Raw genomic sequence first — 18,450 nt, 5'->3', positions numbered from 1 at the left:
ATGTTTTTGGTCATTGTGTATATTTAACTTGTCTGATGTCTTAAGTAACAAATATTTGTCATTTTAAGATTCTTTTAAAGTCATGTTTGCAGTTTGATTTAAATGTAAATAAACTTGATGTCCAGTATCTTAAGGTCCAAGTAACCTGCACACTTTTACATAGATTTGGAAATTCAGGTCAAATGTTTCCCGGTTATTATTACATAGAGCAAAATCCTGATCTAGTATAGTTTACCATTGTTTTCTTCCTTAATATGAACATTATATTTATATAATATTTATTATATATGGGGGTTGATTCTATTATGTTTAGAGGAAATGTTTTTAAAATATTTTAAGCTCTATATTTCATGTAAGCACTTTTCATCTTTTTCAAAATAGGTAAATCAAACTGGGAAGATGATGGTTGGGGAGCATGGGAAGAAACAGAACCCCAAGAACCTGTAAGTCTTTGTAAACATGTGCGTGCTTTTTGATAGCAGCATTTTCCTTTTGTAATGATGGTGACATATTTCAGTGTCAGGTTAACATTTTAAAATCTTTGTCAAGAACATTTTTGTGCTTACTTAATAGTACTTAAGTAGATGCCTGTTCTTAAGGATTTGATGACTTTATAGCTAAGTGGGCTAAATGGAGAATAGTTGTTTGAGGATTCTTTCCCCTTCATTAGTTATTCTTTTAGACTCTTGCACTTATTTATTCAACATAGATTTGTTAAGTGCCCACCATATTCTAGTTGCTGGGAGTATAGCAATGAGCAAGGTAGACAAAGGCCCTGTATATGGTAGTGTATTTTCACCTATAAGTAATAGAAAATCTAACCTAAACTGGCTTAAATAACAAGGACATTCATTAGCTCGTATAAAAGGAAGTCAAAGATGGTATGTACTCCCAGTTAGGTTGATCAGGCAATTCAACTATGTCATCAAGGACTCGGGTTCTTTCCTTCTGTCTACTTTGCATATACCATGTTGACTTCATCCTAAAGCTCGTTCCTCTCACAGGTGTGGTGGGGCAACATGTTTCTTCATTCCTGACCAGAGGGAGAAAAAGGCCAGGGCTTTTCATGACTCTTTTCTCTTTTATCTCCTTGGCTCAGATTGGGCCAAAAACTCATTTCTGAACTAGCCACTAGCAAGATATATGAGATTTTCATCAGTCAACCACATCATTTCCTGGAGCTGGAGGATAAAAGGGTCAGCTTCTCCTGAGTCCCACGGCCGCACAGGGGAGGAGTTGACACCTGAACGAGGTCAGGGTTTTTTATTAAGAAAGAAGAATGAACTTATATACTGGATGGGTCTTAGCATCCCTGTGCCCAGCAGCTTACACTCTAATGGGGAGAGATTAAAAAAAAACCGTTTTTTAAGATAGATAAAAAGTATCAAATGGTGGTAATAGTTACATAGAGAATTCAAATGGTGCTGTGATAGGAAGTGATCATGTGACTACTGTAGATTGAGTGGTCTGGAAAGGCTTTTTGGAGGATGTGACATTTAGGCTGAGGTTTGAAAGATGACAGGCGGTCAGTGAGGTGCGGGCCTGGTGAAGAGCATCTCAGGCCAGGGCAACAGCTCATGGAAATGCCCTATGGAAGGATGGGCTTGGAGTTGGAAGGGATGTAGAGAAGGCCAGTGTGGCTTGGCAGGATGGAGATGGCTACAAGATGGGGTGAGAGAAGCAAGAAGGCCTGATGGAAGGCTTTGCAAACTCGGAGTTTATTCTAAATGCAATAGGAAACCACACTGATGTGATTTCTCATTGTTAAAGTTCATCTTGGCTGCTATTTGGAATAGATTGAAGCAGGGAGCAAAAGTGGAAGCAGGGGAGACCAATTGATTACGAGGCTGTTAGAGTAGTTTAGTTGAGAAATGATGGTGGCTTGCATTAAGGTGGTATTAGTGAAAATGAGAAATTGGTAGATTCAGGATAAGTTTGAGAGATAATGGTAAGACTTTCCTATAAACTGGTTGTGAGGGATGAGGGGGAAAAGAAGAAGCTAGAACTGACTTCTTTGATCTGGGGTATGGTGTGGAGTAGATTAAACATAATAAGATGTTGATACTCCCTAAAGCTGAGTAATAGGTACCATTCTTTTTGTCAGTCTTTGAAAATATCCATAATAAAAAGTCTTTTAACACACCTCCCAGATACTTGGCTTGAGCTGCTGGATGGATGGTGTGTCGTTTATTGAGTTGGGGAAGACAGATCTGGAGGAGAAATGAAAAAGCGTCGTGCCATGAGCAGCAGAGCATGCCAAGTTCATGTAGAGTTATAGCAAAGCTCCAAGGGGAGGTGAAGAACAGGAGACCATTTCAGAAGACCTCAAGGAGGGTTGGGATATACTGAATAGGATGTAATGCAGCTCAGGGAACTTGGTTGTCCCATCACCTCAGCAAACAAACACCTTGTCTCTTTCTGCTCTAGTCCCGTGTCAATATGGAGACTCGGTTATACTCCGTGTCTGCTTTTACTAAGACTGACTGGCTTCTGCTTACTCATGATTTAGACTTGCACAGCTTTTACTTCTGTCTTTTGTTTGTGGTTGCCTTAGATTCCTTCTTGTGTTTGTATCACCCTCAGAGCTCATGTGAGGATTTTACGGAATCTGTTCACCACCTTCCAGTGTTGGATACTTGGGAGCCGGGGACTTAGATTTATACCAGGTCACTGCATGGGACATTGGCCAACCTGGTAGTGCTGCCCTCTGGTCAGGCATCCATCAGCAGTCAGTTAGCTGTGGCAAGAATGGGGAGGTGCCGAGGGTGTTGGATGGGAGGGATAAGTATTGAAAAGGTTGGATCCTCTACGGGATTCCACGTGAGTAAACCTCTCAGGAGGGCATGTGCTTTGAGAATTTCTCAGAAAGGGATAGTGTAAGTGGCAGCAACCTTGCAGTTACTGTTAGTATTTGGTTTCTGGAATCATATAGCTAAGTGGCTATTGTGAGTAAGAGAACGAACTCCCAAGTAAGTTGGAGGTTTTCTGGAATAAACCTCACAGACGTTACACATGCATTCGTCATCTCAGAGGAGCTTCCTCTGGGACAGTTATTATTGAATATATAAAATAGTGCTGGTGCCGAGTTATGGTACTTATTTACAGGCCCAGAGGCCCTCATGTTAAACAGTCCATTGGTACATAGTTGGTTCTATCTGGAATGGATTTTTACTTGCGAATGACGCAGTTAGGGATTTGTGTGTGAGGCTAGTTTTCCTTACAAATATCTGCTACATCTCCCCTGAAAATATTAAGGGGGTGAGTTTACTGATAGCATGTCACAGAGCTGTGCCTTCCCTAAGCTCACAGCCCTCATGGCATATAACCCAACACAGGAGAAAATGATTGCTGCTACAAGCTGGGGTCGGAGAATCAGGCAGGCCTGGTGTAAAGCTTTGTGAATTTGAAGTTTAGTCTGCATGTGATCAGAAACTGCACTATCTGATTTCTGGTTTTTTTTTTTTTTTTTTTTTTTTTTTTTTTTTTTTTGCGGTATGCGGGCCTCTCACTGTTGTGGCCTCTCCCGCTGCGGAGCACAGGCTCCGGACGCGCAGGCCCAGCGGCCATGGCCCACGGGCCCAGCCGCTCCGCGGCATATGGGATCCTCCCGGACCGGGGCACGAACCCGTATCCCCTGCATCGGCAGGCGGACTCTCAACCACTGCGCCACCAGGGAGGCCCTGATTTCTGGTTTTTAAAGCTCACCTTGGCTGCTTTCTGGAATAGGTTGCCTCTCATAAAGTTCATGGGTTGGTTTATTTTACAGTATTTCCTTTTGATGTTCCACTGTTTCAGCTGATTCTGGGTGACATGGACAATGATAGCCTAGTTAGAATGTGTAAGTGTTATCAGGCCTCCTTTAAATCTGACCTGTAAAGTATGTTGTCTTCTCTTTATTGTCAGGGAGATCCTAAATCTAGGGATGACATATCTTAACTGTTTCAGTTAAAAGCTGAAGTATGCTTCTATTCATTCTGAAAACACATGAAATTACTTACATGTGGAATATTTTTTCATTCGGATAAAATTTGAATACTTACAAGTGGCCCTCAGGGATGAGGGAGGCTTGTTGTTCTCTTTGTCTTGATAGATTTGCTCACGCTGTGGATTTGGCAAATGCAGCAGTGAAACAGTATTGTTAGGCCTGGTTGACCACAATTTTGGGTGTAGCAATCACTCCTAACTGTTTGAACCCTTTACCCTGTCGCAGTCTTTTGTACGTGGTGAGAGTATTTGGAAGACAACAAAAGTGGGCCAGGACAGTGGGGTTCAGAGGTTATTCAGATGTTAAAGTCACCCTGCAGTGACAAGAGAGCTTCTTGAATTTGGATCCTGTCCTCAAAACAAGACAACATCTTTGCCAAGGGAGCCACTTTGGTGGGTGAGAACATACATGGCACTGTGGCCAGGGAAAAGGGTATGACCTCTGCCTTACACTGCAGCATCATCCAGAACTTGCCATGTATAGGATCGTTATGAAGTTTTGCTGAGAAACACGTTTTATACCAGGACTGTTAGAAATTTTACTAAGCTGAGGCAAAAGATTTCTGTTATTTCTGCTACCAGCTATGGTGATGAACAAGTCCACAGGCACAGGCAGCTCCAGAGGCATGGCAAGAATCAGAGTTCACTTTTGGCGGATGTGTGAAACGCAGAAGGGCACGCTCTAGTCACGGTTAATAGGTGTAGCCACCTCGTCGGCACGGAGAGGGAACTTGGACCCTCTCTTGTCATGGACACACAGCAAACTCAAAACCTGCCTTCCCTCAGAGTCCACCTGGCAGGCCTTGTCCACATTAAAGATGAGAGAGACCAGGACTGGCAAAAGTGGACTGTCATCAAGTCAGTTTATGGTTGTGTCCGGGCGCTGCCACTGTCAAAACAATGAGAGGCTTCTCTGTCAGTTGCCACTGGGTGGTGGTTACTGTGACCAGCAGAAGAAAGTAGGCTTTCATTCTTCATTAGTCTGGCATTAGAGACACGTTGTGTTCTGGTCCGTTTGGGCGGGCTGCAGTGGTGTGTCGGTGAACCACAGAGAAGGGTGCCCAAGAGGAAAGTGCAGGAGCCACTGCCACCGAATGCCGACCTGAAGGCCAACTCGCTGCTACTGAGTCCAGCAAACAGCTATAGAAACTTCAGGTGCCTTTTATCTCCAGAGGTCTGTCAGCTCTTTGAGAGTCGTTTCTTATTTTTATGGCAGTAGAGAGTACAGGGCTTCTGTAATCATAGAGATTTAGTACCAGGGGTCTGGATAAGGCTTTTCTAAGGAAGGAGAAAGCCTCTTTAATTTCGATTCTGGGGTGTCAGCTATAATGAGGGCTTAGGGAAGAAAGCATAGTCTAGTATCTGTTTTCAGCAGTAGCCAGCCACGTCCAAGAAAGCAAGCGTCTGTGACACTGGTAGGCTTTGGAACTTTAAGGATGGCTTCTCTTGAAGAAGAGGACAAACGTCCTTCTACTATAGATATTTCATACCTGTGTTAGTCTGCTTGGCTGCCGTAACAGAATACCACAGACTGGGTGGCTCAAACAACAGAAATTTATTTTCTCACCGTCCTGGAAGCTGGAAGCCCAAGATCAGGGTGCCCTCAGGGTAGGTTTCTGGTGAGACTCCTCTTCCTGGCTTGCAGATGGCTGCATTCTTGCCGTGTCCTCACCTGGCCTTTCCCCTGTGCATGAAGACAGAGAGCCGGTTCTGGTGTCCCTTCCTCTTCTTAGAAGGATACCAGTCTGTCAGAGGGCTGTGCCCTTATGACCTCTTTTAACCCTAATTAACCTCCTCAAAGGCCCCATCTTCAGGTACAGTCACACTGGGGGGTTAGGGTGTCAACATGTGAATTTTGGGTGCAGGATACAATTCAGTCCATAACAATGCCCCAAATAATGGATCCATGTCAGGCGTAACTTTTATGTGTACAAGTGCAGTGAGTAAGGTTAAGGAATTCCTCCTTGCCCGTGAGTAAATACACGAAAGGATTGAAAGGCAAACAGAATAGGCTTTCAAGACGGAAGAAAAGGCAAAACAAAGATCTTCCTCTGTACTATAGTTTAAGCTGACATCATGACAAATGGGACCTGGCTGGGGGAAATGGGAAAAGAAGGTAGTTGTACTACAACATCTACCTATGAATGATCCTATAACAAATAGTAAATAGTATTTTTTTTACAGTGTTGTAAGGGCTTTTAGTTGGGGTTATAATTTTTTTACTTTGGGAAAGAAGTGGTATTTTGCTCAGCCTCATGCTATAATGGGAATCTAGGCGGTTCGGGAAGAAGCTTGATAGGATTTAATTTAATTTTAACCGGCAAGGCAGATTTAATGAGCTTTCCTTCATTGGTGTATTAAGACCAAAGGGTTGGAAGTATAGAATCAGGGATTTGCTTGACAGCGATTTCTGGAACAGGAAGCACAGAAGGTCCTGGGTTAAGGTCCTCAGTTAAGGTAGGCAGCATGGAAATTTTCCACTTAAGAGACACCTTAGGAATGTGTTCCATCTGTTTTACAGAAGGTGATATAATGCAGTTTACCGAGGCACTAACGATTTAGCAGATTAACAGGGAATGAAAAAAGCATGCTGGTCAGATAGAGGCCCCAGAAAAACGTTTGTTTACAGGCTGAGAAATAGGAGACAACATGACCTGATTAGAGACTCTTAGAGCATTAATAATCTGGGGTAATGCTGGGAAATATTTTGCCTTATTTTAGTGTCCTTAGACTGGGGTGCCATCTACCACGCAAGAGACCTAAGCAGTGGATTGGCCAGAGGCGGAAGGAGAGCACGCACATTACGCTAAGGATACGCCCGAGGCCCTCCTCCCGTGAGGGGATGGTGCCGCAGAGGGTCTCTTTCCTCAGGTGGGCTCTCATCAGGACTTTGGACCTTGGACTATTAGAAACACTCATTTTGCCAGTGACTTTCCTCTCCGCATTAACACAAGCTGGGTTTAGCCTAGTGCTTCTCAACTGGGGGTGATTTTGCCCCTTAGGGGGCATTTGACAATGTCTGGAGACATTTTTGTTTGTCGCAACTTGGGGGAAGGTACATCTAAGTGGGTAGAGGCCAGGGAGGGGTGCTGTGAAGCGTCTTACAATGCACAGGACAACCCTTCAAACAAAGGAGTGTCCACCCCAAATGTTAGTCGTGCTGGAGTTCAGAAATCTTGGTCTCGCCCATGGCTTTCAGTACAACTCTCCCAGCTTTTCTTGCTGCCTTTACCCCTTTTTGTTCTCTAAAATTTCGTGGCCTCTTTTGGGGGCCTCAAAACTTTTGATCTTGTAAATCAGCCCTACCTCAATTAAAAACAATAAATAAAGTTATTTAATAAATGAAAAAAAATAGAAGAGGCGGGGGAAAAAACCCTTTGATCTTTATGGCCATGAGTTTGGTTTTAGTAGATACCGGTGGAGTGATTTGCTAGTGTGAAAAGTGCAGTTAAAGGATTGTTTGCCAGCCAACAAAGGTGAGTGTAAGCTGTTCCCCGGTCTTTGGCCACAGACCAACCAGTATCCGGGCTCAGTCTCGGTGGCACTATTTATGCCTAAATATTTAAGAGTGACCTATTTTCAGTCTCACTATGTAGTCAGCCGCCACTTTTCCTTGCCCTTGTTGATAGTTGTTAATTTTAGTTCAAGTCTGGACTCCTCAGGCATTCCTGCAGGGTAGCTCTGTCAGTTGGTTTTGGCTTGGTGATGGGCCTCTGGTCTTCTGCCAGGGAGGGAGGGACAGTGGCTGACTGTGTGGGGGTGGGGGAAGGGATCTGGGGACCTGCTTTCAACCAAGCCTCCTGACTTCAGCCACATCTTTGCCCTCACTCCCAGGGGGAGCTGGCCCCAACTCCGAAGCCTATTGGCAATCTTGCAGTGCAGCTGGGGTTGCTTCTCAGCTTTCCTCGCCACCACTTTAGTGGGAGTTAGTTTTCCAGGGACTGTAAAATCAGTTACCACCTGTCCATCTGCTTTCTAGCTCTCAAGTTTTAGTGGCTTTTCTCCTCTCCTTCTTTTTGTCTGTACTTGAAACAAACTCTTCTACTGTTGTTTCTAGTGGGGTTGAGAGTGCTGGGGAAAGTGAGAGTAAAATTGATCTGTTTAATTCTCTCTTTACCTGAAAGTCCATGTAGGCTTCATTTTTACATATTGTTCTACCTCTTGTCTTTTCCATTTAATGTCATATGGAGGTTTTTCTGTGTCTGCATATATAAATCATCTAGTTCTTGTAAAGGAATACTAACTATTTCATTGTATAGATATGCTATGATTTATTTAGCCACACCCCTGTTGAGGGACATTTTGTTTTTGTTTGTTCTCTGTCTTTTCTGTTTTCTGTCACAGGAGATGCTGTAATCATCTTTATATCTACTGTGCATCTTTGGTTACACATGTGTGTAGTGTCGTGAATGAAAGTCAGACTGCCTGAATTTCTATCCTAACTCTGCCACTCAGTGACTGCTAAACCTTGGGCAAGTTACCTAACTTCTCTCAGTCCAGTTACGTCATGCCTAAAGTGGGACTAACAGGATTATTAGTTGTAGGATTAAAATCATAGGATTATTAAGAGGATGAAATGAGACGCACTTAGAATAGTACCTGGAACATACATAGTATGTGCTCAATAAATGTTAGCCATTCTTATTTTTTCCTTTAGAATAAGTAACTAAAAGTGGAATGGCTAAGGTTAAAAAGTGTACATATTTCAAATTTTAATAAAAATTGTTGAAGGGTGCTGCCCAAAGCCTGCCCCAGTGTGTATTCCAGACACAGTATGTGAGAGTGCCTCCTACTCTCTGTGTCACAGAAATGAAAACATCTCTGAGGTAATTGCTTTTTACCATTGTGCTCTATTTATTTTGTAAGAAATGAAATATTTCTCTATACCTATAGTTTTATCAATATTGGGAAACTCAGAACTATGAGAGATGGATGTGTTTTCTTACAGAGGCCTGCTTTTCTCAGGTACTTTTTGAAATTGTTGGCCCCTAGTAGATTGTCAAACTTTAATCTTTGCAAAATCAGAATGGTGTGAAATGCCATTTCAGTGTTTTAATTTGTACTTTAAAATTTATGAGTGAGGTCTGTCATCTTTTCAAGCTTTTCACTCCAATATTTTTTAGGAACGTGTACTGTTGTCGTGTGTGTGCGTGCGTGCGTGCGTGCGTGTGTGTGTGTGTGTGTGTGTGTGTGTGTGTGGACACTAATAGCAATTTAAGGTCCATAGCATTTAATTTAACTATTAGCTCTATTTTGATTTATATTGGGTGCTAATTGATTCTTGTTTATTAGTCTTATTTGTCCAACTAGACAGTAAAGTTTTTGAGCAGGAATTGTTTGGTACTTTCTTATATCCCATGGTGCCTAGGGAGCACATAGCTTTAGTATTTAATATTAAACAGTTGTTTCAAAAATAAAGAAGTATGCTTTTTAGTTTTGGTGTTTTATTGTAATTATTTGTGAAATGAATTTTTTTATGAGTAATGAATTTGTTTTGTAAAAATGACACGTTTATTACCGAAAATTCAGGTATTATAGAAAAATAAAAAGAGTAAGATAATCAACTTTCTAACACCTAAGGATAATCATCATTATTAACTTTAAGAGGTTATAAATGTAGGCATATTTGGTTGAGTGGTTGGATGAATGGGCCACACAGAAAATTCTCTAAAAATGGAGCCACATTATATATACAATTAAAAAATAAATAATAGCAGAATTAATCCTACTTGAATTGACAGTTGAAATAAAACTATAAGAGTTACTGAATTATCATTAACTTCCTCTAAGGTTAGGAAGAAAAATAATTTTAAAAATTGAGATTGAAGTCGGAGATTTTGTGACTAATAGTGTTCGTAATTTTTTTTTCCTTTGGGTTATCTGTAATCAAATTTGTAACCAGATTTAGAGCTCTTGCCTTGCCTCATTTTAATTTTGACAAGACCTTAAGATCTTTCATTTGAGAATTTTAGTCCCTGATCTGGAAAATGGCCAGGACCAATACTTTTCATGCCATGTTAGAGAAAGCTCTAGGGCTCTGCAAAGGTGCTAGGTAGCTTCCTCATTTCTGCTTTTATCTGTATCATATATTAAGATATTGTATAAAATTTGGTCAGGAATAAAAAGTCTTGCTACCTAAAAAAATGTTTGAGAAGCATTGGGTATTATATATGCTAACAGTAGACTAGAAAAAAGGAAAACTTACATGGCGTTATTTACTTTTTTGGGTTTCAAAATTGCTGAAGCACTTATGTCTCTTTGTTTAGAAAGTGTAACTGACTGGTTTATTTCTTTGATTTAGGTAGTAAACTACTGAGAATTACAGTGAATATGCTGACAGACCCTTATTTATACTGGATTTTGCTGGCACCACTGTTACGTGTACATGCCTGTGAAAGTTAGCACGATGACAGTGACAGTAAAAATTGCAAACAACAGACTTATTAACTAAAATTGAAAGCTTTGAAAAATTACTGTGGGCTACTTCAGTGGTTCTCTAGTCATCACAGTAGCTGATACACCAGAAAACATTTGCCACTATGTTTACCGAGTGATAATTTACCAACCCCTATGGTGGCCAGCTATAATTGAAAGGCTGGTTAAATTACTGCAGTTTTACCATATGCTGCATTGTGAAAGGCTAATCGTTTGACAAATTTGTGGGCTTAAAATCAAAAGAAGTAAATTTTTAGAATATATATCTGTTACAGCCCCAGTGTTTAGAAAAGATTCCTTTTCATAACCCACATCAGTGGTTTCTGTTATTTGTGCAGGTTGAGAAAAAATTTTACTAGTCTCAAGGCAAAGAAAAATCCTTGAAGTTTAGGCCACACTAAAATAAAATTATACATTCTCTCTTCCCACCCCGAAACAGGGACTGTGTTTTATGGCTAATGGATGTATTTAATGTTACCTTTAGTAACTGGGTACGTGCTGGCTTTTGTGAAAAGCCATGGTAGTCCCTGGTGATGCTGTTTTTTTTTTAATATCATGCCCCGCGGGTGAAATTAACTACCTGATCAGAGGATGGCATTATTTTAGGATCATTATCTTCAAGGGAGTTTTGTTCATGGCTGTGGGCCCCATTATTGTGTGGGAGGTTTTCAGAAAAATCTAATTGGTAGGCAGATGCCCTTATGGTAGAAACCAGTGATGAGCTGGCATCTTATTGGCCAACGAATGTGTGCTGAGGCTTCCTGGCACATTCTAACTAGGCCTTTACAGCCCTCTTTCCTCCGTTTACTTTTTTAATCATTGAGGGGCACTCGTCTTTTAGTCTAGAAGCGGGGTAGAGCTTCTCGTCACCCCCTTCATTCTGAATGCACAGCAGCAGAGCAGAGTTAAAGGTGCTGTGGCAGTTTTCCTTATAGGGCCCAGCTTCCCAGGGCAGTGCAGTGTGGAAGCAGCACAGAGGTTGCCCAGGCAACTGAACCCCAGTGCCAGTGTCCACATACCTGTGTCCAAATCCCTGCTCCGTCTGTGTGATGTGGAGAAGTTACCTCAAAATGAGGGTAGTAATGGAACCTTCTTTATAGAGTGACAGGGAGAATTAAGTAAGACTTACGTGTAAAGCATTTACCGCAGCGTCTGGCACTTAGTAAGCGTTTGGCAGATGTTGCTGTGCACATCATCCAAATCACTGCCGTCATTTCTGTCTCATTCCTGTTGAGTGAGGTGGCCAAACGCAAGCACACATCTGGGGCAAACACTCCTGGACGGGCCCACTGTCCTCTGCCTAGGATGATGCCAAAGGATTTCCTTATGGTGAGAGGAGATTTCAAGTGACTGCGGCCTGATTTCTACCAAATTGCTTGGTTACAGAGTAGCAGACATTATAGAACAACAGACATTATAGAACTTTCCCATCCTTTTATTCTTTGTTTGCCTTTGTATGTAGCATGTTGATTGTTGATGTACATCACCCAGATGTACCAAGGGATTTTTTTTTTCTCTTTTGAGGACTTATTGAAAGAAATTTGATTCATGTAAGACTTCTTCTCCCACCTCCACTGCCAGTTGTTGTCAATTTGTAAATTTGCTTTATGCTTTTCTGATAACATTTACACTGCTTGGGGCAAAATAGCTAAACCCATGGAGAAATAACAAAAATCTACCACTGTGTATAATTTTAAGGATATCACTTGTTTTTAGTTGTGTCGTTAGTGGCTTTTTATCTTATTGAACCTGATACACTGAATGTTGTGCCTTTGGAATTACACGTGACTGGGAGCTGGTGGTCGTCCCACGCCCACCCCACTGTGGCTGTGGATCAGAAGAGCTGTCGAGCTCGTATTCAGAGCACGCACCCTTGCATTTCGTGACAAAAGCTAGCATCGTTCCCAAGCGGCAAGACTAAAGCTTTAGCTCTAGAATTTTATGACACGTCAAATCCTAATGATGATATGATATAATAATATAGCATAACATAATATACTACAAGCACGCCCCATTTCATTGCACTTTGCAGATAGAGCTTTTTTTTTTTTGCAAATTGAAGGTTCGTGGTAACCTTGCCTCAAACAACTTATCGGTGCCATTTTCCAACGCTTGCCCACTTCATGTCTCTTTGTCACATTTTGGCAATTCTTGAACTATTTCAAACCCTCCACCAGCAAAAAGATTATGACTTGCTGAAGGCTGAGATGATGGTTGGCATTTTTTATCAATAAAGTATCTTAAAATTACAGTATATACATTTTTAAAGATGTAATGCTATTATTACACACTTCATAGACCGCAGGATAGTGTAAACATAACTTTTATATGTGCTGGGAAATCAAAAAATTCATGTGACTCACTTTGTTGTGATATTTGCTTCATTGTGGAGGTCTGGAGCCAAACCCACAATATCTCTGAGGTATGCCTGTATAATAGAATCATGTGAGCGTTTCCTAACCTGTTTTTGGTGTATGGAACTCCTGCTTGTACGCGTCCAGCTTTGCCACGACAGACTAGGGGGATCTGCTTTTAGTCCCACAGTGACAAGGAAAGATGGAGAGTTAGAGAGGACAGAGAAAAGGAAATGCAGTGAAGGATGACAGAAGATACTGGTTTTCACCCCCTTTCCCCCCCACCATCAAGAGATGAAACTGGAATGCTGGTCCATGTGACGATGCTTTTTCTGGTTTCATGCTACTAAAAATGTACATTTATGAGATGGCTCAGCAGGGTTAGGGATGTAGCTAGTCATTGTGGAGTAGTGTCTCTGAATTTGCTTCTATGTAAGTGATATCGGTTTCTTGTGCTTTTATCTTGGTTAGTACTTATGTGGCAAAATTCATGTTTGCTCTGGGATCACTTGTAGTCCATTTGCTGGGTTGGTGGCCGACAGAGCATGATCATAATTTGACATTGAGTTCTAGGCCCAACTAAGGGAGTAGTACTCCGTCCCTTTTTATATATAACTTGTACCTGCCATGGATATGTCAGCCAGAATCTTGAAATGTTAAATCGTAATATTACTTAAGGAAAAACATAACTAAAGATGCTATTACTTAAGGATACGTTACTTAGGATACTAACTTTGAATCAATTGCTCATTGTCGTACAGTTTCATGTGCAAGAATAAATATTAGGTTATTCAAGTATCCTTGTGACTACAAGTAAGGAGAAATTGGAACGCTCTTATTTGCTCATTTTTGCCATTAGGGCTGTGCTGCATGTGGAGTTGAGTCATAGAAAGCGTAGAAGGCTTCTAGTCTAGCATGGGAGAAATGTAATCCCAGCATAAACAGAGAATAGTAAGAGTTTTCACTGCAATAAGTTCGAAAGACGGTAGAAGTCAGAGGAGGATGGGATTGTGATAGGAGCTGGAACTTGAGATGGACAGACAGAAAAGAGAGGGCAGAGTATTTCTAAAGGAATGCTTAAAGGAACGCCTCAAGAATATGCTGGCTCCCATGTTCAAGTATGGTTCTTCATGGCTCTAAGTCGGTTCACAGAACCACAGAAAGATTAGCCTGGTATACAGTGATAAGTAATAGGGAAGTTCTTTTTGAGAAAGACTTTTCATTGACTGAGACTAGAGTCAAATCCCAAGGGGAGCCAGGCTTCTCAAAGAGCTGTCGCAGGTACCCACCACGATGAGCAGGGCCCTCCTTTGGGCTCTGACACTGATTGTGTGGCCCGGAGCACATCTCTTAACTGCCCTAAGACTCTGCTATCTTTATTATGAAATGAGGTTTGGGCCAGTTAGTCTTTAAATGCCTTCCATCTTTGAATTTCTTAAACTCTTTGTCTTTTGAGCAAACATAAGAATACAGATCTCATCCTTATTAGTGGCATTATTTTGAAAACAGCATAGAAGCACAGAAATAGTGTTCTTTGTTGAAAAGTAACTTTTACAGACTTTTTACAGTTTACTGTTTGTACATAATTTTGGAAGTGTGATAAAAGGAAGAACCCATTTGTATAGATGTTCAGTTATTTTTTTAAGTTATTTTTTGTGGAACTTGCCAAAATGAGAGCTGCATTATCCCTTTTCTGGAGCATTGTTTGGATTTCTTTTTTATTGCAGTGAGTTGGAAATTTTAGGATAAGAGACCAATCAAAGAGTTTTAGACGCTCCTAATTTCTTATCAAACACGATACCTGAATTATATCCCTGTATGACTTGCCCTGCTTCTAGCCTTCTTACTGAAGGGGAGACTCCAATCATTTGAAAAATCCTGAGCCTCAGAGTTGGTATAATTGGGTCTCAGTTACTGAGGAGGGAACCGTAGGGTCGTGATGCCCTCAGCTTACAGCCGAGGCACCGTGAGGACTCCTGGGTGAGTGCTGGCTAAACAGACTGTATGCTCTGACAGAAATTGTGGGTCCAGGAGAAATGAATTACAACTGACTTTTACCTCATAACTTTCATCTTTAGGGGATCATTTTCTCCCTAGTTTATATGTAGAAAAATACACATTCAGAAGAGCAAACTGAAAAAACAAATCACAACAAAACAGCAAACTGGATAGCAAAATTCCTAAAAAATGGAGCTTTACTAAAACAAAACTGGGATTTTGCCAGTATTACTCTTCTCCTTATCTTTTGGGAGTGGGTGCAGCCTCTTTAGCATACCTTGCAGAAGAAAGAAGTTCCAAATCTATTCGATTCCTCAGTGTTCCACTGAGAAGGAAAAATAATCACATGACTATCCCAGAGGCTTCAGACCTACTTGGAGATTTTCCTGAAGAGGTCCTATAACCCATATTTTATTTATATTTTAAACATTTCTTTGATAGTATCACAGCAAGAAATAATTTATCTTTCTTAGAAATACTACCATAGTATTTCTGATTAGGATGATTTTCTGTTTTTAAAATCTTTTAAATTTCATTATGCTAGTAATGCATGCTTACTGCAAGTTTAAAAAACATAAATATGTATATATATATATATATTTTTTTTATGAAAGCAGGCTGCATCTCCTCCCCCCTCTTACCTGCCCCCATCTTGATTAATTCAATCCAAAAGCTATCGGGTAGGGTTACATGAGGTAGGAGTCCGCATGACATAAAATCTAGAAGCCGTAAGAGAATAGTTGGTTGATAATTTAGCTACATAAAAAACTTCTGTGTGAAGAAAAATAAGCTACGACATGAACTGGGAAAAACTATTTACAACTCTTATGTTCAAAGGACCATTTTCCTCGTATGTAAAGAGTATATACAAATCAACTAGAAAAAGAACAGCAATCCAGCAGGAGATCTGCAAAGGAAAGAACACAGTGTTCATAGAAAAGGCTCTTAAGCATATGAAAAAATGCCTATTTTCACTCATAAGAGAAACGCAAGAGACTGAGATATTACTTTTTACCTGTTTGTTGGACGAAGATCAGTCAGAGTTGAAGCATCATTTGAAGAGCCCCTGAGGAAGCAAGCACTTTCAAAACTTGCTGGGTCAGATTATAAATTAACACAACTTCTGTGGAGCACACTTTGGGGATATCTAGCAAATTTACTAATACACATTCCCTTTGACCCAACAGTTTCACTTCTAGAAACTTACCTTGCTGACACACTCCCACATAAACTGACAGATGTATAACGTTATTCATTGTAGCATAGTTTGTAGTAGCAAAAGAGTGTAAACAACACAAATGTCCATCCGTAGGGCGCTGGTTGACTAAATTATGGTGTGTCTATACAATGGAATGCTATGCAGCCATTTAAAAAATTAAGAAACTTCGTGTAGAATGAAGTCTGAGGTACAGTAAAATATAGAAGTATGCATATAGTATGCTACCATTTGTATCAGAAAAAGGGGAAAAGGGGTAGTTAAATGTATTTGCCCATGTGAGTGGTGTCTCTGGAAATAACGTACGAGAACCGGTCGCACTGCTGTCTCCAGAGTGAACAAAGAGAGGGCCGGAATACAGGAATATCAGAGAGACTTTGCAGAGAAGGCCTTTTTAGATCTGTGGATTTTTAACCATGGGAATTTACCTACTTAGTGAATGCATTTTCAATTAAAAAAAGAGAACACCTTTCAGGTTACATAAAAAGATGTGTCCAAATTATCATACTTTACAGGTCGTAATCATCAGATAATGTTTTCTTTGCTGTCTAGCTGCAGATACCCTAGCTATCTGTCTCGAATAGGGTTATTTACTAAATTTCCTAGTACCGAATTATTCCTAGAATAATCCCTATGGGAGGTTCTTTTAATGTCTTGCTATCTGTTTTATTTTAAAAATTTTCAATTAATATTCAGAACTGAGATCCGCTTGTAGTGGATATTTTGTTTATTGGTCATCTTTGACATGTTTTGATAAGGAATATTACTGAGACTATAAAAGAATTGGGAAGGTTTCTTTTTCCTTTTTTCTTCTCCCTTGCTTCTCAAGGTGGACATGCTGAGTTGAACTATTCTCGATATTTTTCCATGGAAGTAATTGTAGTTTTATTCTCAGGAAGAAGAAGGAAATACGTGCAAAACACAAAAAACTTCCTGGCTTCATGACTGTGTTTTATCCTTATCTCCAACCAATGATCTTATGGTTATAGCTCGGGAGCAAAAAGCTGTATTTCTAGTGCGTAAGTACTCTGTTATTTTCATTTATTTTAATGCATAGAATAGAAAATGGATTAGGTAGAAAGAAAAAGTTTTACTTCTCTCGTATGCATTATATGGTGGCATTCCATAGTTTGATATGTTACATAACACTTTTTATTCTCTTTCTTTTTATTTCTCTCTCTCTTTTCCCCTTTCTTTTTCCTTTCTTCTCTTGTTTCTTTCCTCCCTTTTTCTTTCTTGGCTGCAGATACTGTAGCTGTCTCTCTATGGCATTTCAGAGGCAATACTGGGCATTGCCCAATTCTTGCAAGGGGCAGTCAGAGCTAAAAAGGGCACTGACTGCTTCTTAGTAATAGTGTGAGTTAAGTGACTTTCAACTCTAATTTGAAAACTCACAGTGCTGTAGTTTCCTGTTTGGGGCATAATTTTTCAGCTTATAATTTTTGTTGAAGATTAAATTTAAAGTTTGGGTATATATAGAATGTGGAAAACCTCACTGATCAAAATAAGATCTTATTTTAAATGGATATGGAATGGTCTTATAAAGCAGATTTGCCCTCCAGTAGCATAAATCTAATAGAAAAATTTTCTCTGCCAACTAAAGATAAAAAGTAGTTTTATAAATAAGAAAGGTGGGGTGGTACATAAGAATTAATAACTTTATTATATGGATTGAATTGGAGGAAAGAGACTAAAGAGAGAGTTTTATAAAAATCTTATAAAAAATTTTAAACATTATCTTATATTTACCTAGGAAAAGACCCAAATCAATTAATATAGAACTATTCAATTCTGTACTCATCATTCTAAAGAGAAAGAGTGAAATTTATAAATTCTGTTTTAGTGTACTATAGTTAAAGAAGTTATTTTGTGTGATAACTTAATTTTTTCTCAGCAAAATGGAAACATAGTGATAAAGGGAAGGAAGAAATGCAGTTTGCTGTTGGTTGGAGTGGTTCTTTAAGTGTCGAAGAAGGGTAGGTACCAGTTCATTTTTTTTGTCTCTCTGTGTGTTAAATGTATATGTGAAATTGTTTGACTTGTATGTGAATCTATTAAGAAGCTTCATTGTTTGGAATGTTTAGTAAATGTATATTATTTGCAGCTTTAGAAGTTGTAGAGCATGATTTGGCCAGTAAATTTTAATTTTATTACCCATGTGATTACTTAAAAAAAAAAAAAAAAGACCTCCTGTTTGGAGAGAATTTAAAGGAGAATTCAGAGAGAATCCCATAACATCCTGTCTACATTTTGTCTTTTCCTCAGCTCTTCATTAATTTTATTCAGCTAAAAAGTCAAGGGCAGCCCTTGTCTTCTCTGCTTTGCCAGCATTGGGCTTGTACTTAAAGGGGACAGTGCTACATTAATTCTTAAAACTCATAAATACTTCAGAAATGCAAGCTGGTAAATTCAAGTTTCCTACTGATCCAGTAAGAGGGTTTTTTTTTGTTTTTAATTTACTTT

The 18,450-nt window shown here is 39.9% G+C and overlaps 1 protein-coding gene across 1 annotated transcript in view; it reads left to right on the top strand.

Annotated features, from left to right (window-relative positions):
* The window catches only part of RAB3GAP2 (RAB3 GTPase activating non-catalytic protein subunit 2), a 94,441-nt gene that overhangs the window by 17,510 nt on the left and 58,481 nt on the right, over positions 1–18,450 (top strand). The window contains exons 2-4 of the mRNA XM_081254454.1: positions 382–443; positions 16,883–17,006; positions 17,882–17,963. Coding sequence (XP_081110580.1) covers positions 382–443; positions 16,883–17,006; positions 17,882–17,963 — 268 coding nt within the window. The remainder of the gene's footprint in view (positions 1–381; positions 444–16,882; positions 17,007–17,881; positions 17,964–18,450) is intronic.

The sequence above is a fragment of the Mesoplodon bidens genome (assembly GCF_964165515.1).
Source record: "Mesoplodon bidens genome assembly, chromosome: 2".
Lineage (NCBI taxonomy): Eukaryota > Metazoa > Chordata > Mammalia > Artiodactyla > Ziphiidae > Mesoplodon > Mesoplodon bidens.
This window is presented reverse-complemented; position numbering and strand designations above follow the sequence as displayed.